Genomic DNA, 27,889 nt, shown 5'->3' on the forward strand with positions numbered 1-27,889 from the left:
GCCGCCCCGGCCCGCTCCGACCCTGCGGCTCCCCCGGCCCGCCTGCGGGGCGATGCCGACACAGCGAGACGGTGGCGCCGGGAGCACCATGTCGGCTCCGGGCGGCCTCGGGGGCAGCCTCGGCGGGGACAGCGCCCACCAGGTCCGGGTGAAAGCCTACTACAAGGGGTGAGTGCGGGCGCCGAGCCCCCGGGGACGGCCGGGCGGAGAGCAACGTCCGAAGCGGCGCCGCGGGTGTTCGGGGTACCCGGCACGGGCTCCCGGGAATACTCCTGGCTCAAGCCCTGGGTATGCCCTGACTTGTAGGGGAGGAGGGAAAGAGCGGAGGAAAAACAGTCCACGAACAACCGGCCGTGTTGAAATGGCTGTCAAGTGCAGGACTGGTGTCAGGGTTCTGGGGGAAGTGGGATCCTCCCTTCTCCTGGGGTGGCCGTCCGGTAAGCAAGGATGTGCCTGAGCAGCCTCTGCCCTGCTCACCCTGCTTCCCTTCACCCTCAGGCCTTGGCTGCCAGTAATAAGTACATATCCCTTCATAACACACACCAGAATGTTTGGGATCCAGCTTTAGTCCTGGTCTTTCTATGTTAGGTGATGTTCAGGACTAAAGGAAGAGGATGTTTGTATGAAAATTTGCCTCATGGGTTTTTAGGCTTTTTGCCAGGGACCGAGCGATTTCCAGGGGAGTCTGTGAATGGTAACTCAGATGCATCTACTGTCAATTATACTTCTACTCTTAAAAAAAACCCCAAAATACTAGGTGTCTGCAGAAATGGAAATCTGAATTTTCTGGGCCTAATTCAGTGGCTCTCCAGCAATAACACACAGAGAGCAAAAGAAACGTTCTGGCTTGGATTCACAGCCAGCTATTAAATAGTAACAGTTACAGGACTTCATAAGTTTCAGTGCAAGGGTTGGCAGTAGTTCATTGGGCCATTAAGTTTGAGGGGAGTGATCTAAGCAGAAAACAATGTGGGTTGCATTTTTGGATTTAGTGTGAACACGATGCTCTTGATAGCTTCCTTCCAGTTATATGTGTTAAGGACAAGAAGAGGTGTGTTACATTTTCAGTATTTACTCTCTGCTATCTCTAGCTGTGTAAGTTTAAGGAGAGGTATAGAAACTATGCTGAGTGTTTGGTATTTGCTGCTGGTATTTGGTATTTGGTTTCTGGTTTGTGTCTTCTAGGGCTTTTCTTGACTGAGGTCTGTAGAAGTTACTCTAGAGACTGGCACCGTCTGTGGCTTTAAAGGACATGTGAGACACTTGTCAAAGTATGTGAAATTCTGAGCTCTTTGTTTCACAGTCTCTTTAATGCACTTTTTCTTAAGGAAGCAAAGATGCTCCTGGCTATCAGCTGGTAGAGGTGTTCATTTGGTCAGACAGTGAACTAAAACAGGAACTGGGTGAAAACCCTTTATTTTTCTTCTGCTGGGTCAGGTTTAATCTTGATCATTTCCACAAGCAATCACATGGATTCTTGCTTTAGCACAGGGAGGAAGCAGCCCAGTGGGAGTGAGGAAGAAAATCTGCTACATTGGGCAGGAATGCTGGCTCATGACACTGGTAATAATTTCACAGGCACTGGAATGTTTCTTTTGAGTCATGTCCATTGACTTTTTATCTGTTAATGCAGTTTAATAATGGCATTGAGTCATAGAGGGTGTTGGTTAACCATTGTGAATACCAACAAACTAACAAGCTGAATGCCTTAGTCATGATTTATTTTGAGATGTAGGCAAATTATTCTCTCCACTTTCTTTCAACAGAAAGTCTCAAGCCACTTCTCAGGCTTGTACTATCAAGTGGATATCAAAGCCAAACATTTAACTTGCACTTACCCTGAAATAACTCGGAGACTGAGACCTGAATGCTGATACCAAAGGCAGCTTTTTCCCTGCTCTGCAAATAAACTGTCTCAGAGCTGGATCGAGGAATTAATGGGAAACAGTGTTAAACAGGAAGCGTTAATCTCTCCTAATTTCCTTTTAATGGAAGCATTTAAGTGGGTTGTAGAAGTTATTGGGAAAGTCTGGCTGTGAAGGTCTTTTCATCTTCCAAAAAGAGTTTCTGGTTAAAAATAAAAAGAAACAAAAAGAACCACCAAGCCTACCCAACCCAACCACTTAGAAGCACAGATTTGTTCTTGAAACGTTTGGGAATCTGATAGTCGGGATACTTGCCTGTGGCAAAGAGCCGAGCCTGAATCCCCAAAACTCGGCTGGGTCTGGCCAGGAGCCCAATTGCTTTTCTCAGCCAAGACAAAGACTTCAGACAGGACCCTTTGAAGAGTCTTTGTTTCATTGAACCTTGCAGTGGTAATTCTTTATCCTAAATTAACGAAATATGTTAAAACAGGATGGGAAATTTTCCTAAAAATGAACACAGATCATGAGAATTAAGGGGATGGGGAATTCCCAGAGACTTGGGAATTAGGACATTAAGTGAGCTTTTCCAGGTATTTCCTTCTCTCAGTTAAACTGTGCTTATCTTCCACATAGGATTGGTTGTTTAAAATTCCTAAAATAGTGTTACATATTTTAGAGAGTTACTGTGATCTGTGCAGTGTGTAACAGAGATTCCTGAGGGGGTTTTTAGGAATTCACTTTGTTTCTCCAAAGGTGGATTTTTGTTGATATAATAACAAAGTATAGCAGCTCCGAGTGTATGGCACTAATCAGCATCTGTAATTACAACCATTTCAGCTCTCTGATGATATTCAAAGTTTGCCTTTTGTCTTACCTCATTTGCTAGAGATGCTTTTAGTCAGGTCAGTACAAGAAGTTGACACATCATTCATACATATGTTTTAGGAGTAGGGAACAGGTAGAAATAATTCACTGCTCGTGCTCAAGGAATCCTGTAGAATTTATGCTGATTTAAAAAACCAAGCAGTTATGATAACCATTTTTCTGTCATGATTAGATCTGCTAGCATGTATTCTTTCAGTGCCTGACATACATTTTATGCTGGTTCTAGCTGTGTAGGCTGTGTAATGTAGGTTAGATTTTTAATAAAAAGGGGTAGATACCAATGCTTTGCTCACCTTTAGTTTGATTTGGGTCAGATGAAGAACACACCTGACAGTCTTCTCATGTTACATGGTAAACCTGCTTCTTTTCTTAATTTTAATTACTGAATTACTTTTGTTATAAAGTGGAAAAAGTGTGAGGAGAAAATACATTTTAATTGTAAAACCTCCATGAAGATTTCCAGGGTATTAATTTCTTACGGATTCTTGAATTCTTGCATAATTTCTTTTTATTTTTCTTGGGCACTTTTTTTGATCAGTTCTTCAGTACAGCATCTTCTGTTGTCTGTTGACAATCAAGTTCTTTGTAGGAGAGAATTCATTTTAAGAAAATTTTGAATTACGCCTGTGAATACATTTTCCCCTCTTGCTGTTTCAATATTTATTTAGCTTTCTGACAATATATTTTTTCCAGAAAAGCAGACTTGAACAGGGGAAAGCAATACTTAAAATGGTTGTGAATGGCAGTGGCTGCACCTCACGGTACAGAAATTACCCTGACACTGCAGATTTCTCCAGGAGTCCTGTGGGGTTTCATTGTGGGGAGCTCTAATTAGACCTTTTCAATAGCCTTAATGACTGGCCCAGGTGTGTGATGCATGTGTGGATATGTAGGTAACATGTATAATGTGTCTGTACATTTCCCCATACATAATATGGGATATATGAGGCTGCAGGTGGAAGAGTCTAAAGCAGTAGTGTCTGTTCTTACAGGGTTCTTCTCTCAGGGGAGTTTAAGATCAGAATGAAAAATGAGGTACAGATATTGAATTGTGTTTAATTGTTGCCACTGGTTTTGGGGTTTTTGTTGGTTCTGGTTTTGGAATTTTTTTTTTTTTTTTTTTTTTTTTTTGTTAAAGAATGTTACAGCTCTTGGATGATTTGTAAAAGAAAGTGAGGAAAGCTGTTTGATCTCAGGAAAGGTGGACAATATGGTCTTCTATATGTATTTAAAATATATTCTCTATTGTGTTTAGGTTTAATATTTGCCTTTTCTCAGTCTTCCTAAGATTTCTGTTTTACTGATTCTGATATTTGCAGGATATTGACTCAGACAGGCCTTCTAGTAGGATGAATAAACGATCTTTATTAATATTTATGAAAGATAGAAGTGTTAGCATATTCAGTGAAAGTAATTCAGGACAAGTTCTGTCTTGTATATTTCCATGTTTCCTACTCACAGGTCCCTGATTAAGAACAACTACAATAGTGCTAAAACAAATTGTAAAAAGTCTGCTGTTTCCATAGTAAGAGTTAATTGGCACCTCCAGATGTGGTGGTGCAAAAGGTGTGCTTGAATCAGATTTTCTTCTAATTCCCTACGTGTGCCAGGAGGGGACAAACAAAGATATTCATTTCACCTTGGGACAGCTTTGTGACAAACATGCTTATTCCAAGCAGTGTATGACCTTACCTTCATCACAAGGAAAGACCTATTATCAAGAACATTTTCCCCACATCTCAGTAAAAGAAAACATTTTGTATCTTTAATGCAAGTCAGCAGGCTAGGGTTCATATTCACTTTCCTTTGTCCCTTCATTTGGGCAACTAACTTAAATTTAAAATGCAAAATTTTTTCTCAGTACAGTTTAGCTTTCACTTGGCTTGAGTGAATGCAGCTTTTTCCTAACAAAGGCATCGTCAGTGCTGTGGTGGGGGCAAGAAGTGTGGAGACACAGAGGTATGACTGCAGAACCATTGTGGAAGTGAGACCTGTGTCAGCAGAAGTGTCAGGGTCATCAGGGGAGTTCAAATGACAAAATAAAGTAGTAGGGAGACCTGTAACCTTTCAGTTCCTCTGTTATGTAGATATTGCTTGTGGAACCTTGTTTATACTTGACATCATCTTTCTCTTTTAGTATTGCTGTTGGCTAGAGTTCTCCGAAAGACTGATTGCTGTCTGCTATAGCAGAAGAGATATTCCAAATTATTTGGTAACTGATACATATCCTGCTAGAGATATTAGAGTAGTAATTTAAAGAACATGCTTAAATTCTGAAATAATTAAACTCTTCTTTTTTTCTGAAGGAAAACTGGTGTGCTACTTAAAGGTATCAACAAGGAGTAAGAGTTTTGGGTTTTTTTTTCATTTGGTACTGGCTTTTACTTTAGAGATATGAAGAGATTCCAAGGCTGTTCAGTACATCTTAACATTGTGATTTTTCTTTTTTGCTGCAGTACAGATAAGTCTATTTTAAGTGAGCTTGAATCATCACATTTGAAAATGTGCTGAACAGATTTTCCTAATATATATATATAATTTAATCTTCACTTTTTGCTGAAGCATCAGTGATTAATCTCTAAGAGTGTTGTCTGTAACTTTCTGCTTTTCTGGCAGCAGTAATCATTTAACAAACTCTACTGGCTAGTTCAATCCCAGAAAGCCCTGCAATGTAAATATATAAAAATATAAATACTTTGGCTTCTCAGCAGTCTTCAGAACTATTTTTTTTTGTTTAAGAACATATACCACAGTGAATATATCTGTGCTAAAATATGAATCAAGGAAGGGATGGTAAACTTAGTGGAGCTGCTAACTAAGCAGTGCCTGATTTCCTTCCCAGAAAAACAGGAAATACAGGTTAAGGCTTTGCAGGCTAATCCAGGCTTGCTGTGTGGTGGCTGCTGTGTGTCTGTGACAGTGTCATACTGTCAGATCCACCTTGTTGTCATTGGGCTCCCAGCTGGTGTTTTGGTAAAAGATGCAAAGGGAGACCTTTGGGTCTGAGAGAAGAGTGTGCTGGGTTGAATGGATGTGACTGGTGCTTTCAAATAAAGCCTCATTTGCTGTAAGTGACTGTGTCTAAATACCAGGGTCCAGTTGTTGTTTGTTTTGCATTTTGTCTCACGTGGAAAGAACAGGAGCGATTCCTCTCCCAAATCACGTAGCAGCTTTTTGACTGCTTTATTCAGATTATTGAAGAGATGTTGTGTTTATCCTGGGCACACATCTGCTGTATTTCCTGGAGTCTGTCCCCTAAGTAAACCTAACCCAACTGATGATGCTCATAAATCCAGAAGCTGGCTCTCTGTTCTTCCAGAGTGCTTAGAAATTGCCAGTTGATTTTATTCCTGCTGCTGCTCTCAGAGAAGCCTCAGGCAAGCAGTTTGGTTTTTGTGTGCTCTCTGCCCCTCCTGAACACTGTTCCGGTTCCATAACCACAGCATTTTATGTTAAGTCACCTTCTTGATCTCAATCTGCCCATGCACATGATGATTTAGAGATATTTAACTTGCTGCATACGTACACTTCAGTCTGGTAGGAACCTTGATGGGATTTCTGACCAGGTAAAAACTCTGTTGTTTCAATTATTCTTTTAGCTCCCCCAAGCAGTCCTGGGCACTAGCATCCACCAGAGCAAATCCAGCTGGGAGAGGTTTTCATGGGAAGATTAATCTGGTCACTCTAACATGGAGCTTTTATGCTATGTTTGAGGAGTGTGTTGTAAACAGCCTTCCTCCTTCCTCTAAATGTGTTTCCCAACTCCTTTGGTTAAGAGTCTGAGCCCTGTCACCTGTGCCCCTTTAAGGCCCAGCCAATACAGTGGGCCAGCATTTTTTGCTAACATATTAAAACCAGGTTAACTCACTTTTAATTATCACAGAAATACCCATTCTGCATAACAGTAAAGCAGTACATTTCAATTCTAAGTATATGGCTCTCTGTCAGCCTTCCCTTTCATTGTGTGAAGCACCACTCTTTTTTTAAAGGCACTTTGAATATTTGCACCTGCCCCCAAATCTGCTAGGAAATCTGTTTAGTATTTGTCATTAATTTTTCCTAACATCTACACAATCAAAATTTAGTTGGAGTAGATGTATGTGTTTTTACATTTTGATACTAATAACTAAATAAGTGTTAAAGAGGAAGTAAAACCAGAAATATGTTTTGAACATTATTCAAACAGTTGCAGCATTTAATTCTTGAGTTTCCACAGGTGAAAGAGATCTAATTTCTCAATGTGTTCTTAATGTCTGCTGCAACTCACTTCGTAGTTACTTATGGGCATAAAATCTGAGTTTTTCTGAACCAGATACCTGGAGGATTAAATGTCAAGTAATACAAATCTCTTGAGCCTGACTTTGCTATAAGAAGGGAACTAAGTGCTTTATTTTACTTTAGCATTTTGGATGGAGCTGCATCAGGGGTGAGGTTAATATATTAGTGGTGTATGGAAGGTGTTAGAGATGATGATCAGTGTTATGTTTTGTGGAGTAGTTTCTGAAGCTGATTTTTCTCTTTCCCAGGGACATTATGATAACTTATTTTGAGCCTTCCATCTCCTTCGAGGGACTGTGCAGTGAAGTTCGAGACATGTGCTCCTTTGACAACGAGCAGCTTTTCACCATGAAGTGGATTGATGAGGAAGGTAAATCAGTGCTCATCAATACGTTGCTCACCTTCCCAGCTTTTCTGTCCTTTTCATCTTTTCCTTTCCCTCTGCCGTCGTAAGATAAGTTTATAAATCTTAAAATCTCACTCCGAAAATAAGTTATCCAATGCCTTCTTAAGTAGAGCTTAATGAAGAGCTATTTGTTTCACACTGCTTAGTGTGTAGCTTGCTTTCTGTCTTTATAAACCAAACTAGACCTCAATGACTATGAAAATTTTAATTCAATGTTAGGATTTCTTATGAAAGCATCAGAAAGTACTCATTTATAATGATGAAGATTCCCTTTATATCTTATATTTTTTAAAAAGTTAAACAGACATTAAGTTATACAAATTGCAGTCTTTATCTAAAATATTAATATAATTTAATGTATAGTTGAGTTGTATGTGTAACCAAAAACATATCTCAAGTGTAATTATCAGCTGTTACTTTAGCAACCTAAAGTCTATTAACTTATGGCTAATAATAAAACTTCTTCCAAATACTAATGATGTGTGGTTAACTTTGCATCAAAGTGCAGTAACAACCCTGACTGAGAACTCATCTTTAGGCTCACATAATCCATCTTAAAGTTTACCTTGGATGAAAAAAGTCCAGAGTCTGTTCTCCCTGTTAGCAGATATCATCCACTGAGCTGTCTGTGTACAGTAGTAATTTTTTTTGAAGGTTATTTGTAGGTTCTGTTTTCTCAGTGGAATTAGTTCATCCCACACATAGGTTTTGAGCTACAGCTATAAGGAAGAGCCCTCTGAATTATGAGATTGCTGTGGAGTTATTTTAGCTGATGCAGTACATAAAAGGCTGCAGTATGCAGTGATTTGTTGGCTGTGGTTGGTGTTTGCATGCAGCCATCAGCATAAATGGTGCTTATGGAACTGTTTCCTCCCATTTCAAATTGGGCTACTGCCAGTTTATTCAGCCTAAAGCTAAACATGGAGCAAAGTTGATTTTTGGAAGTGCCATATAGGCAGGTGTGTTGAAAATTATGTGGTCTTGGGAGTCTGAGCAGGTGGGGTTTTTTCTTCTCCTCATCATTCCAAAGTTATTTATACCAGGCAGATGCAGTACAGTAAAATGAACGGTGATTATGACTGAACTGTACAGCAGAGCTACTGGGAGTTGAACATTTACTTTATTATATTCTGGCTGTGTTTTTTTATCATCAGGAAGATAATGGAGTGGAGGAGTCTGCAGTGTCAGTCATAGGAGGAAATATATATATATTTTAATAAACATTTCATACTGATTTAGTAATTTACTTGAAGCCACAGTTTGTTCTGTCTCAATTTCGACTCTTTAATAGAGATAGGTTTACTTAAAAAAGGAAGGTTTGCCTGAATTATTTTCATGTGTTGGATTTGATTTTCACAAGCAATCCGTGTTTGCTTTAATCATTAACTTACAGTTTAATGTCAGTGGAGAAAAAGTTAATCTACCAATGAGGAGTGTGTTTAAAGCAAATCCTCATGTCTTTATTGTGAATAATTCCTGCATGTATAATACATGGCTTCTTGCCAGGCTCCCAGCCTCTTCTCTCAGCACCACTCTGTAGTGTTTTCTGTTGATATTCTTTCTAGAAACCTGTTTTGCTTTACTGGAAAATGCCTCTATCACATCCTCTCCACCAACCTGGGGTTCACTGTTTAACAGCAGCATGAGGAAATGTGTGTGCTGTGGGCTGGTACTTGTTACACTGTTACTCATGGTTTTTATAGTCTGAGAGAAGATAAGGGGTCTGGGACATCACTACTTCCTGACTAACTGGATTTCCCTGGACACTAAGGTTTTGATTTGTCATATAGGAAATGCCTTTGCAAGATGAGGGCTTCATGTGTAGCTACTCTGATTTAATAGAGGTCATGGCACACGATATAATTTAATTGAGTGGGGTAATTTCCAAAATCTTCAGATAGAATTGGAAAATAGACTGAACTTGATTTGATTTTAGACAAATTTCTATTTTTTCCGTATATGGTCAGTTCAGCTTTACTCTGCCTTCTGAAACATCCTGTGGGTTGGACACTGGCCTTGTGTGTGCCTTCAGTCTGTTGTTTCTCGCTATATTACTCAAAAGTAAATATTTTCCTATGTATCCCAGCTGTCTTTAGCTGCAAAATTTGTACTACTCAAGCCTGTTGAGAGAGATGTCTGTAAACCTTCTGTTCTGAGTTTGCTTATTCTTGAGACCCTCTTTTGCTTCTACCAAAAGGAAACACAGAACTGTTTGCACAGGTGTCAGAAACAAATGAAGAAAAACTGGTTTGTTGATTCTCATAGTGAGTCTGAGTAAATACAATTGTTCCTTCTCCTCTCACCCTGCTCTGCACAGTGTAAGTTTGTGCTGTGGGTGGGCACTGTGGTGTCCAGCTGTAGGGGAAAGTGGTTTGGTGGAAAATTACTGGTGGCTTCAAAGACTCATCTGGAGGATTTTGATATGCAGGAAACAATAAAGACAGAACTCTGAAAACGGACCATTTACATTTATTATTTATATTTTTTGCAGTAGCATAGAATGCATAGAACCACAGAATGGTTTGGGTTGGGAGGACCTTAAAGATCATCTCATTCTACCCCCTGCCATGAGCAGGGACACCTTCCACAATCCCAGGTTGCCCAGAGCCCCATCCTGTCTGGCCTTGGACACTTCAGAGATGGGAGGCCAGAGCTTCTGTGGGCACCCTGTGCCAGGGCCTCACCACCCTCACAGGGAAGAATTTGTTCCCAATATCTGATCTAAACCCACTCTCTGTCAGTATGAAGCCGTTCCCCCTGTCCTGTCGCTCCATCCCTTGTAGACAGTCTCTTTCTCTTCACATTCCTTGTTGGCTCCTTCAGGTCCTGGAAGGCCACAATTAGGTCACCCCAAAGCTGCTCCAGGCTGAACAGTCCCAGCTGTCCCAGCCTTTCCTCATAGCTGAGTCCTCCATCCCTGTAATCAACTCCGTGACCTCCTCTGGGCTGGCTCCAACAGGTCCATGTCCTTCCTGTTCTGGGGGAAGATACATTGGAACGAATGCATTGTAATACATTAGAAACAAAACAAATTCTCTGGAAAAACTTCTGTGGGGTGAGTTGAAATACCTCCTGCTGCTGGGTGTGTGGTGTGTGGTTGCACTGAAAATCTTTAGCAGTGGCTGTATTAATTTAGATGCCTTGCAGTATAAAACACAAAGAGAATAGTTAATGGTCTGTTGCTTGTGAACTTTCTGACTGTGGTATTGACTGAGGACTCAAAGCAGTGAAACTTCCAGACTGGATCCAGTTTAGCTGGGATGGAAATGATTCTGCCTTCCTCAAGTTTGGTTACCCATAACCAAACCAGTTTGCCACTTAAAGACATGGAAAGTAGTATTTCTGTTAAAAATTGGGAATATGGAAAGGCAGACTTGCTGTATGGGATTTGGGCTAAAAATAAATTTCTGCTCATGCTGGAGGACAAGCAGAGATAAATCCCTTGTTCTTGCACAGAACGTCTTGTGTAGATGAAGGGCGGGGGGAAAAGTTGAGCTAATAACTAGAGGTATTTTCTTTCTTTGGGGCAGTGATGATTGAGACTCAACATTGTTTTAAAAATGTTTCAGTTACAGTATTATTTTGAAAAAGGCTAATTCTTTTATGGGGCTAATTTTTTAATAATGTTACTAATCTGCATCTGGCACCAAAGAAAACAGAAAAGCTTGAGAAACTTAATCATCAAGGATTTGGTATGTAATTTAGTCTGCACCATCACAAATGGTCAACAAAACTGCAGTTGTTTTATCAAAAAAAGTAAGAAACAAAACCAGCCAACTCCCACCTTTCTTTTGCCTTGGTGTCCTTTCTTTAAGGAATTATATTTCAAATAGTTGTGTGAGTGTGAAAGTCGTAGTTACAAATCAGAAAAACAGGGTGTTGCACTTAGATTATGTTATTTGTCAAAAGTTTCTATTGAGTTTTGATGAGAGACTTGAGCTCTAACTGCTTTTGCAGCTCCTGGTGCAAGTCTTGGCAGTGCTGAAGCAGTCGTGGAAGTAGAATTGACTCAGTTTTAATTAAATAATCCATGAAATAAAAGGTAATCTTAGAAGGCTTTTAGGTGCTGGAATACAGCCTGCACCTCCTGTACTGAAATAATGTGTAACCATGCTTGTAGCAATGATGTTTTGTTGTTAAGATCTGCTTGCCTCTTGGGAATATCCCATATTTTTTTTTCCCTGAAAAAACTCAATATGACTCTATTTTCATATGTACTCTTTGAACAGTGTTAAGAATAAATACTACCACATTTGAGAATATTGGATTTTTTCTCCAGTAATTATCCTGGAACCAACTGTGATCTACTGTGAACTGGGAGCTACTGAGTGGTATGGAACTGACTGGGTTGAGTTTTGTGCTATTTTCTTTCCACAGGAGACCCATGTACCGTTTCCTCTCAGCTGGAGTTGGAAGAGGCCTTTCGGTTGTATGAACTAAACAAGGATTCAGAGCTTCTGATCCATGGTAGCTGAAATTTACTGAAATTTCCTGCTGCTCATGTTTGTACCTGTGAATGAGTGGAATTCTTACCTTCCATTCCTGTGCGTTTCACACCCTTCTCCCCTCAGGCCTGTGGCCATCCTGTCAAGGGATGCTGATAACCATTCACTCCATTCACTGTGCTTTTAGCTCTTCTTTTTTAAATCAAGGGAGGAAAAAAATATTTTTCTGTTAGTTTATTCATGAAATCCAGCCTCTGTTTCTTCATTAATTCAGCCCAAGTCCCTTCAGACACTTGCTGGCAGCTAATGGTAGAAGCGATAAAGTACAATTTATTTATTTTTTAGATTTATACATTATCCTGAAGTTGATTATGAATAAGTGCTTTAGAGAGCATCTCTATTAGAGAAAAAAGTTAATGAGCTCCATTTGTGATGGCAAATTAATGAAAAGTTTCACTTTTCTAAAATTAAGTACTTCAGTTTTAAACTTAATAGTATCATGCCCGTGTTTAATGTGTAGTTGCTCAGTTTTTATTATTCAGGGTTATATGCCTATTTTGGCAGCTTCTCCAGAATATTTTTCTAGCTATTTGTAATTTTTTATCAGTAGAAGGTCAATTTTGGTTTAATCAGAGATTAGAGCAGAAAAGTCATCATTATGAAGTGTTGGTGGGTTACACTAGAGTCTCAACAGGCTCCTTCTCTTAAAAAGATGCAAAATATCTAGCTTATCATCAGCCCATTTGAAAGGAAAAGACAGCTTTCCAGCTTCCCACAGAGTTTTAAAAAGTGGAAGAATACAATCCATTTGTAGATAGATTTCACTGCTTCTGTGCAGATCAAATTTTTCATCTGCCCTTTCTCCACTAATTTTTGTATTTGATAAGCTTCTGATTAAACTGACACCAGGGCTGTCTGTCCACATTTATACTTCTCTCTGATTACTGACGCCAAATGAATTGTAAAAGATGGGTAGTATTACTGAAGCTAAATAAATTGTGAAAAGAAACCCAAAACAAACATACATAGTCAGCATCCTCTGTAACAGTTAGGACACTGTCATATAAGACATTTTTAGTATTTAGAAATCTTGACTAACTGGGAAGATTGGCCTCATGAAAAACCAAAATCATTACTTTTTCTAGTTACTATCTTTAAGAAACAGTTTCATTTATTCTGCTTTTTGAGTGTATTTCTCATGTATGTCACTCCTATGCTGAGTAAAAGGGGTTTGTGGTGGTTTGCAGCTCACCTGTTTTTAAAGAAGGTTTTGTTGAAGTGTAGTCAGTGCTGTTCTCTAGATGGTTGAATGCCTTTCAGGAGTGTTGTATTTAACCCAAAGGTTTATTTTCTGTCTGAAATGAAAGCTAATCAGAAGTTAATGTCTTTCTTGCAGTGTTTCCTTGTGTCCCAGAGCGGCCTGGCATGCCTTGTCCAGGAGAAGATAGTAAGTAGACATTTCAACTAAGAAATACAGAAGATCAGTTCAGATTTCCTATCTTAGCAGATTTTGATGTTGGCATTCTGCACGTATAAATAATGTAAATTTGTAAAAATCAAATATTTAAAAGGAATAGGAAATCTTGCTAAACTTAATGTTTTTCACTTCTGAATCATTGTTAATAAGCATTTCACATTCCTGTTAACTACCCATGTCACTCTGCTTTCCTTGCTTTTGCCTTTTCATTCATGACAGTTTTTTATCCTTTTCCTGCCTTTTGGGGATTTGCCAGATTGCTGGCTGACAATTGTGAGCAGAGGCTTGTAACCAATGATAATGTCTTATGTCACTATTTACAGATCTGTGGTTAATTCATTTGAAATTGATGTTTAGGTGCTATCAGGAGAATTCTCCAAAAACCTCTGGTGTGTTAACTGTTCTAGACATCAAAGAGGTTATTTCCCTCTAGCCTTAAAGTTTTGTAAAAAAAGATGTGTCTGTTACGCACACAAGCATCTGTCAGCATGGTGTCCAAATCTCTGACCAATCCAATCAACATGTGCTTGTTTAAAAGTTAACTTGGGGAGAATGGGCAATGGTTATCTGAAAAATGAGGTTGCAGACTAAATCAGAAGGAGATTTATAGCTCAGTGTAGTTTTTCATATCTCAGTTTTCAGTTTTGGTTTCTGACATGCCTCAAGTAATGAAAAATAAAGTAATAGCTAAAAAAAAGAAAAAAATTAATAGTGGCAGCTGTGGATTTAAAACACTGGAGGATTTGTCAAGCAATCTTATAAATCAGGACATGCTCCCAATTCACCTCCCTTCCTCCTTTCCCTTCCCCACAGCTTCTCCCCAAGTTGAGCTGAGGTATGTGTATACTTTGCACACAAGTGCAAGTCCAATTGCACTTGGACAAAAGTCCAATTGTTTGGACAATTTACCTTCTCTTGACTCACTCTTCCTTTTAACTTCAGAAAAATCAGAATTCATTTTGAGTTGATCAGGATATTCTACTTCAAATGTTCTTCAAATCTTAAAAAAAAAAAAAAAAAAGGAAAAAGGAAAAAGATACTTGCAGCATTCCTCTGTTTCTGTAAGGAGCAGGAGGGAAACTTTATTCTGTGAGTTACTCTGCACAAAAACCTCCAGGAGAAGATGATGTAGCTCTGTGTTTGTATTTGTCTGGATATAATCCTGTGTTTTTCCTCTTAGAGTCCATTTATCGCCGAGGCGCCCGCCGGTGGCGAAAGCTCTATTGTGCAAATGGTCACACTTTCCAAGCCAAACGATTTAACAGGGTGAGACTCTTGTTGGGTACTTAAAGCCATGATACAGGGATGTCTTATTTTTGTAATGATGATGCCACTGCCTTGAAAAGTTATCAGGTAGTTTTATTTTCATTTTTGTTGTTTGTCTATACACATCTGGTAATCCTGTATCTTCAGGAAACTTAAGCAATATAAAATCATCAGGAACTTGAAATAGAAAAAAACCGAAATGAATTGCTTGCAATTTACTTTACATACACTCTGAAAGCATAATGGCAAAGCTCCTGTGTTCCCTTAAAATCTTCCCAGAGGGCAAACTGGAATGTATTAGATGGCTAAAAGTAGATACTCAGTTTTTCAACTTCTGGGAGTAAAATGGTCTGAACTTGCTTATAATGCACAGACTTTTCTTTCATGACTTTTAAAGGAGAAAGCTGAGATGTTTCTCCAGGCAGCATGTTTCTGGTGCCATGTAATCAACTGAAAATAACAAACCATTCAGAATGTTTTTAGGAAGCAAGGGTCAAATATAATTAGCTAAGGACGAAGAAGACTGCTGTGTTTAAAAACATCAACAGCAAAAACCAACCCCAAAATATTTGAGTAAGTCAGGTCCCTTGACAGCTTCAATAATCTTTCTTTCTTCTCTAAGCTTAGTGTATTGTGTGCTTAATGCTTGAGATCGTCTCCACTAAACTTCATCTTGAGCATCCTCATGTCTAACTTCAGCTTTTTTGTTGTTTTTTGACCACATCTGGGTTAAAGGCTGTCAAGGCACCACAGTTAAATCAGTTAAATCCACTCTTGCCTCCATAGGCACCCTGTTTTCATGGATCTTTGGAGTTTTGTGAATGTCCTTCAGCGAGTGGTAACCTTCCCATTCACATTCTGGTTGTTTAAGGTGTTGAAGCTTCTGCTCTCCTGCCTTCCTCTGTAAGGACTCACCTACAGAGAAAAGAGGAGATGAGCTTGGTTAATGCATGTCTGGCTGGATAGTTTTATTCTTCAGTTTTGCTCTTTATTGAGTTTGGTTGGGTTCTGGTTGCAGAGAGCTCACTGTGCCATCTGCACTGACCGGATATGGGGCCTGGGGCGCCAGGGCTACAAGTGCATCAACTGCAAACTCCTCGTCCACAAGAAGTGTCACAAACTTGTCAACATTGAATGTGGCCGACACACACTACAGCCAGTAAGTAAAACTGACCTGATAAATTGTCTCAAAAAAGAAGCAACCAACCAATCAAACAAATAACACCCTCCTTCCCCCCATTTGGTTTTCAAACTGCAGTCTGCAGTTTGAAATAATCACAGTAGTTGAAACATAATTTTTATGGTTACCATGGCTTTTGCAAGAAAGTTTGGGGTTCACTGAGCAAAATTGCAACTTCTAGCAAGACAGGAGCCTAATCTGCACATCTGACATTATTCCCCTGGTCACATTTATCCCATCCTTCACAGGGACATTCCATAGCATGTATATATGTACGCACTATTTTACGTCTTCAAAATGGATAGGTGGAGTAAATTCTTTAAATATATGATAGATTATTGGATTATTTCCCATTTACAACAAAAGAATAGGAAGAGCAGAAATTTTGACTTTTCTCTCAAGAAATTAAATCATCTTCAATTCTTAAGTTCTGAGAAAAATTGAGATTATTACTACTCCTGGTTTAATAAAGCAGACAGCTTTAAGTCTGTATTTTGGGAATTCTTTTGACTAATATATATACTGCTGAAGGACTTGAGTTTTTCTATCTCACTTCTCATGTGCTGTGTTTCTTTCTTTTTTGTCACTTCTGCAGCTTCTGGAAACATATGACTTCTAGAAAAGAGGGAAAATAAAGAGTGTGGTTGTTTATTTCATTGTCTATGTTTTAGTAGCTATGTTGACTAATCAAGTTAAAAAGTAGCTAGATTATATTCCTCAGGGCTCCTTAATTTCATTTATTGATTCTAAAATAATGTGTCTGACACTTGGACAGTTTGTTACAAAAATTCTGGTTTTGTTTGCAGGAACCAATAATGCCTATGGATCCATCATCAGTGCATTCAGATAATGTAGAAACAGGTAAGATCAGTAATGTTTTTCTTTAAATTACTATAAGTTGCTGAAAAGTAAACTTAGAAGTAAAATTATTTTAAAAACCCTTCTTTACTTTTTAATAGAGTAAGAAAAATAAGGCAGTTTCTTAATGCTAAGGGGGATATAAATATAAAAATTCCAATTTTCCAAACTGGAAAGTTTTCTGTAATTTTTCCACATCTTACCAGTTTCAGAAATCTGACTAAACAAAAAAGAATTTATGCTGTCAGTTACATTTAGTAAGCTGAGTACTTCAAATGCTGTGATCAAGCAAGAAAACCCAGAACCAAACCCTCAACAGCATTAGCAGAGCTTCTGCTGGAGTGGTAGCCAAGCATGTTTATTCTTGTGGCAGTCAGTGTGGTGGTCCTAATGCCAACCTATCTGTTTTGAATACTTGCAATAGAAGCATTTAAACTATGTTTCTCTGACTGATAGAAGCATTTAACTGTTTCTCTGACTGTGGAAATTCTAAGGCAGAAGAAAATCCTGTTGTGTTGCATCACTCTAATAAATTTTTCCTGCACCTCCAGTGATACCATACAATCCCTCAAGTCATGAGAGCCTGGACCATGTTGGTGAAGAAAAAGAGGTAAAATATCTTATCCAAGCTAACTCTGTACATAGAATCACAGAGTATCTGAAGTTGGAAGGAACCCATGAGGATCTTCAGAGATCTTAAAAGCCTGTGTGTCTCAATTTCAAGATTTTAGTAGTTTAATTTGCCACAAACTGAAAATTAGCATAGAGAGCACATTTGGGTTGCTCCTGAGATGTGTGCATGTGTGGCTTACATGCTGCTTTATTTTGAAATAAAATAAGGTTGATTTGAGATGTGCTTTGATTGAGAAAGTGTTCTAAATTCTCCCAGTTTGGTTTGTTTCTTATCTGCCAAGACTCCTTGGCCTCCTTTGTTTCCCAGCACATTCCTTTCCCGGACAGTACAGTCTTAAGATAACAAGTCTTAATTGAATTACTTGTTTATTTTAATTTTGAAATGTTGTTTGAAATGCTGACTTTTGCAGTTGCTGACACTGGCAAGGCTGCTTCCTCATTTCAATGCATCTTTATCCACAGGCAATGAGCATTAGGGAAAGTGGCAAAGCTTCCTCCAGTCTGGGCCTGCAGGATTTTGATTTGCTCCGGGTCATTGGAAGGGGCAGCTATGCCAAAGTGCTGCTGGTTCGGCTGAAGAAAACTGATCGCATTTATGCCATGAAGGTGGTGAAGAAAGAGCTTGTCAACGATGATGAGGTGGGCAAGGTGTTCTCAGTCAATTGGGCAACTCTTCCATACAGCTCCAGTGTCCCCCAGGAGGTGGGAGCCAGGTCTGGGCTGCAGCACTCAGTGAGAATTCTACATGTGGCTTCTTGTACTGCTCTATAGGAGGTTCACAAGGCAGGTAGCCAGGTGGAGTCTGATTTTCATATGTTCAAGTCTGGGTTTTTGTCACAAAGAAATCTCACCATGCTGATTTAATTGCTTATTAAATCAGACCCCCATCTTAGCAATTTTTGCACAGTGATTAGTGAAAACATGTCAGAAAGCGCACTGTTAAACTGCTAAAAACTTCTTGTTACTGAGGATTTCCCTTAGGTTTCTTTAGGCTACTCTGAAAATACTGAGTGACTGTGGCTTGCTGTCCAAGAGCTTCTGCATTTATTTCTCAGTCTACCATTGATTCCTTCTGCATTTCTTGGTACTACTTTACATTTCCCTGCACCAGTTTATCTTTTATAGATCAGTGTGTTTTCATTCCCAAGATGCTTACACAGTGAGGCTAAGAGTAGAGGACATCCAGGAAATAAAAAGTATGCTATCAGCTATTGCTTCACATTTCAGCACTATAGAATATTTCATTTCTTGCAAGTAAAACAAGGACAGCAAAGCCCTTGAATGTCTTTCTGCTAATTGTCATTAATACTTGACCTAAGAAGTGCAACAATTCTTTTCTGAATGTCACTTTTCTTCAAAAAATAGGATATTGATTGGGTTCAGACAGAGAAACACGTCTTCGAACAGGCCTCAAATCATCCCTTTCTGGTCGGACTGCACTCTTGCTTCCAGACAGAAAGCAGGTAAAGGTCATAAATTAATAATAAAATAGTCTTAGTAAAAAGGTTTCATCCTATCAGGCACCTCAAAGGCCTAAATTTACAGCATAAAGTGTTAGGTAGCAAAGTCAATGTTTTGTAAATCTTTGTAGTATTTTGTGACCCAAGTGCCATGTGCATCTGAGGTTTTCAGATGGGGAAAATGTAACGTACTGGTAGATGTGCTGGGAAGGATTCTAGAGAGGAAGAGAAATGCATCTAGTAAGAAATAAGGGATTCAGAATATGTGATAGAGGAAAATGTAAAATTGAATGAAAAAAAGGCTTGAGGAGATGAAAATCAAAAGTATGAAAACCAAGGAATAATTGTCTCAAACTTGCCTGGATTCTTTGAAGACAAATCTGTGAGCAAGACTCAGAAAATAGACTGTGAGTTTTCAAAAAGAAAACCAAGTAATAGAGATGAAAATTATTATTTTTCTATTCTGTACAGTAATAGAAACTGTGGCTCCATACAGTCACATGTGTAGTAATGACAAGCAGTACCTGTATGGGATGAGGAAAATGGGAACATTACATTCCTTTAGCAATGAAGAAATTATCTAGAGAAATATTGTATACTTGATTTTTAATTTTGAGAATTTATTCAAAGGAGAGGAAAATGGTAAAACCAGCTGTGGTGCCAGAGATGGGTGGAGTGGAATGGGCATTGTTCTATAGCAGACCTGTAACATCTCACACCTTTTAGCTGTGCACACAATCATTGGTAACAATCCTGTGTGTTCCAGGTTATTCTTTGTTATAGAGTATGTCAATGGAGGAGATCTGATGTTCCATATGCAGAGGCAGAGGAAGCTGCCAGAGGAACATGCCAGGTGTGTCTCATTCCAGATTTCTTGCATCAAAACAGTGGTTTTCTGACACAGTGCAGCAGTGGAGAGATTATAAGGGATGAGCCAGCAAATCCTCTCCAGATGTTAAGGATTTAAGAAATGTGAAACTGCATCCTCCTTTTGCTGCTGCAAGCCACCATGTTTTTGTTTCAAGAAGGAACTGTAATAGGAAGCATTTAGATGCTGTTTGTATTGGCATTGTTCTGTATGACTTCAGTCTGCTATTTTTTTTCTAGAAGAACAGTTTTGTGGTATTTTTTTTTTCATATCTAATGATACCAATGTGTTTCTTGTACAACAACCACTACCAGCTGTCCAGGCAAATGCTGAGTTCTTGGTGCATATGCTTAATCTCAGATGGTGAGATAAAAGAGATGATTGCAGGAGACATTACTATTAACTAAAGACAACTTTTGAAGTGCATAGAAACATTTGTATGCACATATAAACAATTTGCCACTTCTCTGTGTAAAAAGAATAGAATACTTGAGATTATGTATAGAAAATATCATACAACCAAGACCGTGTTATTGTGCTTTTGGGTTTTGATTACTTAATCAGTACTTCTTTCTACACTAGGTTTTATTCTGCTGAAATCAGTCTAGCACTGAACTACTTACATGAGCGAGGGATAATCTACAGGGATTTAAAACTGGATAATGTGCTCCTAGATTCTGAAGGGCATATTAAACTCACAGATTATGGCATGTGTAAGGTAAGATGTAGTTTCTTGCTAACCAGAAAAATAAACAATTAAGAAATTTTTCTAAATTAAAAGATGCAGAGCCTTTAAAAGTGAAATTTCAAGATCTCTCTTTGTACATAGTGCACACAGGCTTTATATTCATTTCACTTCCACATGTGGAGAAAAGTCAAATGCCAGAGTGTACAGACTACACTTACATAAAGCACCTGGATCAACTCGTCTGGGAGGGGTTGGCTGAAATAGTCAGGATAAGGTGATTTCAAAAGAGGTTGAAATTATCAGTCACTTGTTCCTCTTTGGATTCTGTGGCACTGCCCATTTCCCCTGGGAAAATTTTTGTCATTACAGAGACACTGGAGCAGGCTTTGACTTAGCCATTGTTATTTAAGACTTAATTCAAAGTGATGCTCTTAGCAGAGAGTGGGGCATCTTCAGTTAACTGTAAAGTATTTTCTCCCCATCTTTTCCTAAAGGAGGGTCTGAGGCCTGGTGACACAACCAGCACGTTCTGTGGGACTCCAAACTATATTGCACCTGAAATTCTCCGGGGAGAGGATTACGGTAAATGGAATTTCTTGTTGCTACTTTCTAACTTTCACCTTATCTCTTCTTATTTGAGTTGTTTAAGCAGTAGAAAGTAAAAATCTCCACTGGACACATGATCAGTCTTGATTCCACATCCTGTCTGAAAAAGTAAATAAAACCTGCAAAGGAAGAGCAGAAAACACCACACAAAGCAAATGAGAGATTCTGCACTGCACGTTTTAAATTCTTTTGAACAGTCTTGAAGAATAGCTTGAGTCTTCCAAATTTATTATTGTTTATAACTATTTTAGATTCTACTAATGATATACTTACAGGCTGGAATTGTGTTTGGTTTTGGAGCTTTACATTTGGCAGCAATGATAGATGAGATACAAATTCATTGCAAAAAGGCCTAGATAGTAGATGTCCCTTTATGTATTTTTTTAATTTACCATCTTACTTCAATCAAATATTTCTTTCATGCTGGCTTCAGATACTCCTGCTTATCACAAGCTTTCTAGGCCAGCCAGACTGTATCAGCCCCAGCCTGGCTACTGGGATTTCCTTTAGCAGTGAATAGTAGGGCAGATATGCTTTACTCCATGAATGACTGACTTGCTGCTATTAAGACTTGCACAATCCTTCCTTGGCTTATCTCCCACCCTGGATAATGCACTGTTGGTTAGTAATGATCAGGCTTAAATATTATCGAAACCTTGGTTAAGGGCTTAACACCAACCTTCAACCTCTTTGCATTTCCTCTACACAGCATCTCCTCCTGTTGTGTACATAATGATCCACATGTCTGCTATAGTCCTTATCTCCTTTATTCAGCTAATTGGAAAAACTGGCACTACTTACATTTTTGAACTTCTCACTTTTTGAACATTTTTGTTCTTCTCTGACTGTTTCAGGCCCCAGAGGTGTTAGTATTTTTGTTATGCAATGTCTCCAGGGGTGTTTTCTCTCTTGAATTCCAGGCTTCAGCGTGGACTGGTGGGCCCTTGGTGTGCTGATGTTTGAGATGATGGCAGGCCGGTCGCCGTTTGACATCGTCGGGAGTTCTGACAACCCTGATCAGAACACAGAGGATTATCTCTTCCAAGGTAAGTACCATGAGTGGTCCTACACTTCAGTGCTTTGCTTCTACTTAGCCATTAAACTAACTTCAGAGATGCAAAGGCTGATATGAGCCTTGTTTTCTTGCAGTAATTTTGGAAAAACAGATCCGAATTCCCCGATCCCTCTCTGTGAAAGCAGCAGGTGTTCTGAAGAGTTTCCTTAACAAGGTAAGAGCTGATGTACTTTATCTGCCATTTACAGAAACAGGGTAGAAAAGGGGAGAGCCTAAAGCAGAATTTCAGTGGGGCTGGGGGCCCTATTCTAGATACTTCTCATAAAATCTGAAGCTCCTGGTTCTCAGGCTGGGATTATGAGTAAATTCCAAATTTAAAGGCATAGAAATGCTCCAAGTGATTTCTTTAACTTGGAGAATTGAACAAATTTACCAGATTTAGTTTGGTTCTGAGAGAAGCAGCGTAGCAAATCATTTGGACAGCTTCTGATGACTTCCTGAAGAGAGATGCAGAGGCAGGAAGTGCTCACTTCTTGCTGGGGGCTCTCTGAGAGCCAGAAGGTGCACGTGTGGTAGTGGATGATGAGTCCAAGCACTTGCTGGCTTTTAGTGAGTGTTATGTGAGTGGGAAGAAAGAGATACAGGAGAAACCAGTTTTGGATAAATTATTCTAAGGAAGTCACACCATTCACTGCACACTGTTAGAGCTCCCTGGTAGTGTGTGAATGCTTGGACCTGGAGATGGAATTGTCTTGTTAAAATAAACTTCTTTCCACAATATTTACCAGGAGCTGTAGTTACTGCCCCAGTGTGATTTTCTGCCGTAATCTGTTCAGGGAAAAGCAAGGGAAGGTGGGGGGAAAGATTGAAATTCGTTAGTAATTCTAACCAAGCCTGCTCTAAAACCCATGGAATGTTTAACAGGCCTGAATGAAAATTAGGATCAGAATAGTCATTTATATAAAATTTAGTTAAAGGCTTCCATATATTCCTCCCTGTTTCAAAGGGTAAATTGGAGCTGTTTCCAAAATAAATAATGCTAATTTAGTTCTTCAGCGTTCCTTGTAACTCTGGTATTTCATTTCTCATGGGATTTGTAACATTGGCATTTTATTCATGTGTAGGCTGTGGCATTCATTTAGAAATATTTTCTTCCGTGCACAGGATCCAAAGGAACGCTTGGGCTGCCATCCTCAGACAGGGTTTGCAGATATCCAGGGCCATCCCTTCTTCCGCAACGTTGACTGGGATCTGGTATGTGAATGCCCCTGCCCTGGCTGAGGATCTTTGCATACACTGACAAAGTTGTTTTGAGATTGCCCATGTTGTTTTGAGCCTAAGAGAGGACCTTAAGCTCAAAAACATTAAGCTCTTCATTGATACTGTACCAAAATTATAACACACAATCTTTTTTCCCTTTTACACACAGTAAATGCAGTAGATTATTAGAATGATTGTAGAAAGTATAAAAAATAAACTTAATAGTAATTTCCAGCCTTGTTTAAAAATAATTCAATAGGTTTTAACTCATTCTCAGTGTAACTAAGTGCATTTATTCTTAGATGGAGCAAAAGCAAGTGGTGCCTCCATTTAAACCAAATATATCTGGAGAATTTGGTCTGGATAACTTTGATTCCCAATTCACCAATGAACCTGTGCAGCTCACTCCAGATGATGAGTAAGTAATGTAGAATTTAAGAAGTTCAGAGAAGAGAAGAAGCTTTTTTTAAACTTGTTTGGGTGTGATATATTGTTAGTAGTCAGGTGAGATTATCCTGGCTGAAAAGCCTTTATAAAATCCATGATAATGTGCTTGATTTTGGTAGTGTATTTGTGGTTCCTTACTCTTGAGAGGCCCTGATTTGGGATGAGGAAGGAAGGACCTTTCTAGTTTGATTGAACTGCTCCTGTTCAGATTTTAGGAATTTTTATAGGGTTTTATATAACATTCACATAGTATGTAAACATAAACAGTATATATTAAATGTTACCTATGCAATCCAACTTCCTTCCTCATCCCTTTCTAAATGCAGACTGTACAAATTATGTTTAGAAAAGTTGCTGATGCAGCTGCAGTATCAATCACAACCTAATGTTTTCAGATCCTTACAAAACTGACTGTTTAGGGCAAGTTTAGAAACTGCAAACCTTGCAGGCTGCTTTGTGAGTTAGTGAGTGAAGCCCAGTCACTGCTTTTGAGGGGTTTTGTGTTTTGGTACCATTATTGGGGTTAAAAGAACCCAGTGACAACTGTAAAGGTAGAAGGGGACACAAGAGGGAAAGGAAATTTTCTCAACTGGAGTCTACTGAACAGTTTAAATTTTAAGTCAAACTGTCAGTTAACATTATCTTTCTAATTTTGCTCAACTAATGACTATTTTTTTAATCCTAATAGTGATATTGTGAAGAAGATTGACCAGTCTGAATTTGAAGGCTTTGAATACATAAATCCTCTGTTGATGTCAGCTGAGGAATGTGTCTGAATTCTCCATTTCTGAACTGTGCCAATTGTTACTCCATTTTTTCTGCATGGATAAACATCTCTCCATTTGGATGCACTTGCATAAAATGAGTAACTCAACATCCTGCCCTTGCCACCACCTAGTGTGAATTTTCTTTTTGTATTGAACGTTGTCCAGGACAGCTTGTTATGCTGAACCTTCAGCTGCCAGATTTAAAATATTAGAACTTTCTAACATTTTTGCCAAATTTGAATTTTAATACAGGAGTTGGTCTCTGGGGCTCCTGACTGAACAAAGGGTCTGACTGTATAGTTTGCCAGTACAGTGTTCTGAGCAGGGAAAGGTTTTCAGTGCTTAATGAAAACAAATTGCATCAGGTGATGTAAGAAATTATCCTTCAAGGATTTCAGATTTTTCAGCCAGATGAGTTAGAACTTATCACTTCTGTAGTTCCAAATCTCTTCTCTCTGAACATCTGATTTTCCTGTTCTAGACATAGAAATTAGAGCTTTATTTGTGCCCTTCAGACTGAAATGACAGCAAGGAGAGCAGATATTTACACTGAATAGGTCAAGACTGGCTGCTTTCATGGGGAATATTGATCCTACCCTGAAGGAGACAATTAACTCCATATCAGAATTGGTGGACTTTGCTCCAGCACTCTAGGAATTGGACACTGATACAGAGAGTGCCTTCCTAGCCTGGCCCTTTCAGCAAGGGTTGGACATGGCATCAAGTGTCAGTTTAATGAAAGAATTCAGTTTGAGAAGTTAAAATCAGTACAGAATAATTCAGCAGTAATAGGCAGCTAATACTGAACCTCATCCTATTTATTGCTTTTATACTTGCTGTCTTAACTGCATCAGAAGTGCACACGGTACAGCCACAGCCTGGAAAAGGGCATTGGTTCCTTTTTTGTCTTACTGCCACACTGCTGAGAATGACTTCCACTTTGACAGTGGAAAAAGCATATCTAGAATAAAATAGGTGCTGTCCACAATGACTCCCTTAACTTCTGTCCTTAGAGTGGTGATCTGTACTCACAATCAAACCTGAAATGTTGGTAGCAGGCTCAAGGAAAGCAATTGAAAGAATGGTTGGAACTAGGACTAAGAAGTGTGTTTCTTACATTTCATGTTAGTAAGCAGTGTAATATACAGCACAGATAATTCTTATTTTTAATGCTAAAGCAATAGTTATGAATGTGTTGGGCTGAAGAAATGCCAAATGTACCACTTTTTTTTAATTATTATTATTTTGGGGAAAAGGGATTAAGAGACACTGAGGAAAGGAATCTGTGTTATGTAAGAGCTGTAAGAGAAGATAAGCATCACTGAAAGCAGATCTGAGAATCTGTAAGCACAAGTTGGCAAACATTACCTGAAGCTTTTAGTAGACTTTTGCTTGGCCAGTGTCTTTCTCTGAAAATCCTTGTATGGCAACACTAATTTCATAGCACAAGTTTTCTGGTGTATGTCTGTTCACTTCCATGTCAGCTGCAAGCAGAGAGATTGCACAAATCCACACTGGTGTCATAGTATGAGATTTAGTTAATCTTTTTCTTTGCAATGTGAATAGGAAACTCTTTAGTATTGGACTGAGTTTCCAAAACTGAGAAGTGATTTGAGGGGCTTCAGTTTCAGGGAAGCATTGAACTTCCCCACTGTTAAAAATCACGTTTCCTTAAATTCAAGTTATATCTTTTCAAATGTAAAATACCAGAGTGAACCTTCCTTTAAAGAGCAGCTAATTGGGGTCAAGTGAACTTCTCTACATGCAGTTTGGAAATGGTGGTTGTTTAGCCTCTGACTCCTGTACCCACATGATCAGTTTGGACATCAGAGCATAACTGATATTAAACCTGGGAATCATTTAAGGCAAACAAGAAAAGCCTTGTCTCTACAGTGGCATAATTTCCTACAAGGTATTAAGGCTTTATATAAGGAAGGACATTTCTGCCATTCATCACAGAAGAGTAAAGCAAAAGTTAACTTTTTTTATAATGTCACAGAAAAAATACTTTTTCTATTTACATATCTAACCATTAAGAATGTTGCAAAGTGACAAATATCTTAAATTACAGTAAATCCATTTTTACACTTTAATTTTCTCCAAAGTGCCATGATATTAACTGTTATTTTTTATTCTTAAGCATACAGCAACTGTCATAAATATTCAGAAGGGACATTGGGTGTAAACAGTCCAGTGCAGTAGGTTTTGTTTTTTGGAGAACATGTCTGCATCAGAAGCATGATGTATTTACATGGAGTAAGCTCTTTTTTGTACATGAGTTGGATTCCTATGGGTGCTCTGCTAGTTCCTATTGTCACTACTTTTTTCCTGTTTCATGTGGATTATGGTCTTGAACGTTGTTGTGTAATCATTCCTTTTATTTGTGCACACTTTTTACTTTAAATAAACATTTATATTAGAACTCTGTGTGTTAAAATATCAGAGAAATACTGTGAAATGCTGGTCTTTCCTTGGGATCATCAGGTGGCCCTTTTAAACTATCCATATCCCATGGGAGCCTTGTTCTAATCTTTTAATTTCTTGTAGAAAATTGCACTGGGATAGGCCACAGCGACCCAAGAAATGCCTTTCTCACCCTGCATTTACCAAACGTGTCTGAGAATGCAGGTTCTGCTCCAGCATCATTCCCCAGCCTCATGCTCATCTTGTCCTTTGGAAAAAGCCATCTTTGTAGGTTTTGGCTTTCCTTCCAACACCAGTGATGAGACAAAAGCAGTGAGGCATCAGTCCTCTGCACAGAGACAGAAATCTTAATGGAAAATACAAAATCTACTTTAGCCTGCTCATCCAAGGGCTCTTTCAGCTGGAACTCGAATAACGTCATCTCAGCTGCCAGAGCTGGGATTTGGAGTTCAGAGCAACACTCTCGTCTGCTGCACTTACTTCTGCATGATTTATTTCTTTGTTTCAACTCCTCCCCTGCATTCTCGGATTTCTGACACAGAGGGTGACGGCACTTAGCTCACACCCTGCCACAGATGCAGTGGTTTAATTTCTGTATTTCAACATCTTTTAAAAGAGATTTTGTCTTGCCTGTTAGCACGGCTGTGCGTCGGCAGTCCTGGCGAGTGCTGCAGATGGCTGCATATCTTACATGCTTAACCTCCCCCCACGCACGCTCCCTGTTTCTGTTCAGTTGGGTACCCAGCTGCTCTTGCCTCAGTCTGAGCAATTGTTTATGCTGAGGCACTCTATGGAGGAAGCTAATAGCTTGGATTATCTATACATACACTTGGTGAGTGCTAAGCAAGCATCCTCACTTCAGCATGGATGGTGTAAGGTGTTGAAGCAACAGAGGCATCTGCAATTGCCCACAGAATAATGATGTTTTCCTGAGAAGAAAGAAGTTTGGCATTGGAGCTCCTTTGAGAAAAAACAGATTTTACCATATCTTGCATTTTTCTACAGAAACATCCCCTGTGGTTTATTTTATTTTTTTTTTCTGCTTATAATAAAGGGATCTG

At 39.0% G+C, this 27,889-nt stretch overlaps 1 protein-coding gene across 2 annotated transcripts; it reads left to right on the forward strand.

The window, feature by feature from the left end:
- On the forward strand, positions 1–26,826 carry PRKCI (protein kinase C iota). Of its 2 annotated transcripts, XM_018912754.3 has the most exons (19): positions 64–168; positions 1,186–1,271; positions 7,277–7,398; positions 11,812–11,901; positions 13,276–13,326; positions 14,537–14,622; positions 15,641–15,781; positions 16,609–16,663; positions 17,212–17,270; positions 17,756–17,932; positions 18,659–18,756; positions 19,520–19,606; positions 20,204–20,339; positions 20,804–20,891; positions 21,836–21,961; positions 22,065–22,144; positions 23,095–23,184; positions 23,493–23,608; positions 24,326–26,826. In XM_018912754.3, the coding sequence occupies exons 3-19, from the start codon at positions 7,284–7,286 to the stop codon at positions 24,411–24,413; spliced, it is 1,683 nt and encodes a 560-aa protein (XP_018768299.1). In that variant the 5' UTR covers positions 64–168; positions 1,186–1,271; positions 7,277–7,283; the 3' UTR covers positions 24,414–26,826. The 2 variants fall into 2 exon arrangements, with proteins under 2 accessions (XP_009087262.1, XP_018768299.1); XM_009089014.4 differs by lacking the exon at positions 1,186–1,271 and having other exon boundaries at positions 1–168.
- Positions 26,827–27,889: the final 1,063 nt, after the last annotated feature.

The sequence above is a fragment of the Serinus canaria genome, chromosome 9 (genome assembly GCF_022539315.1).
Source record: "Serinus canaria isolate serCan28SL12 chromosome 9, serCan2020, whole genome shotgun sequence".
Classification (NCBI taxonomy): domain Eukaryota; kingdom Metazoa; phylum Chordata; class Aves; order Passeriformes; family Fringillidae; genus Serinus; species Serinus canaria.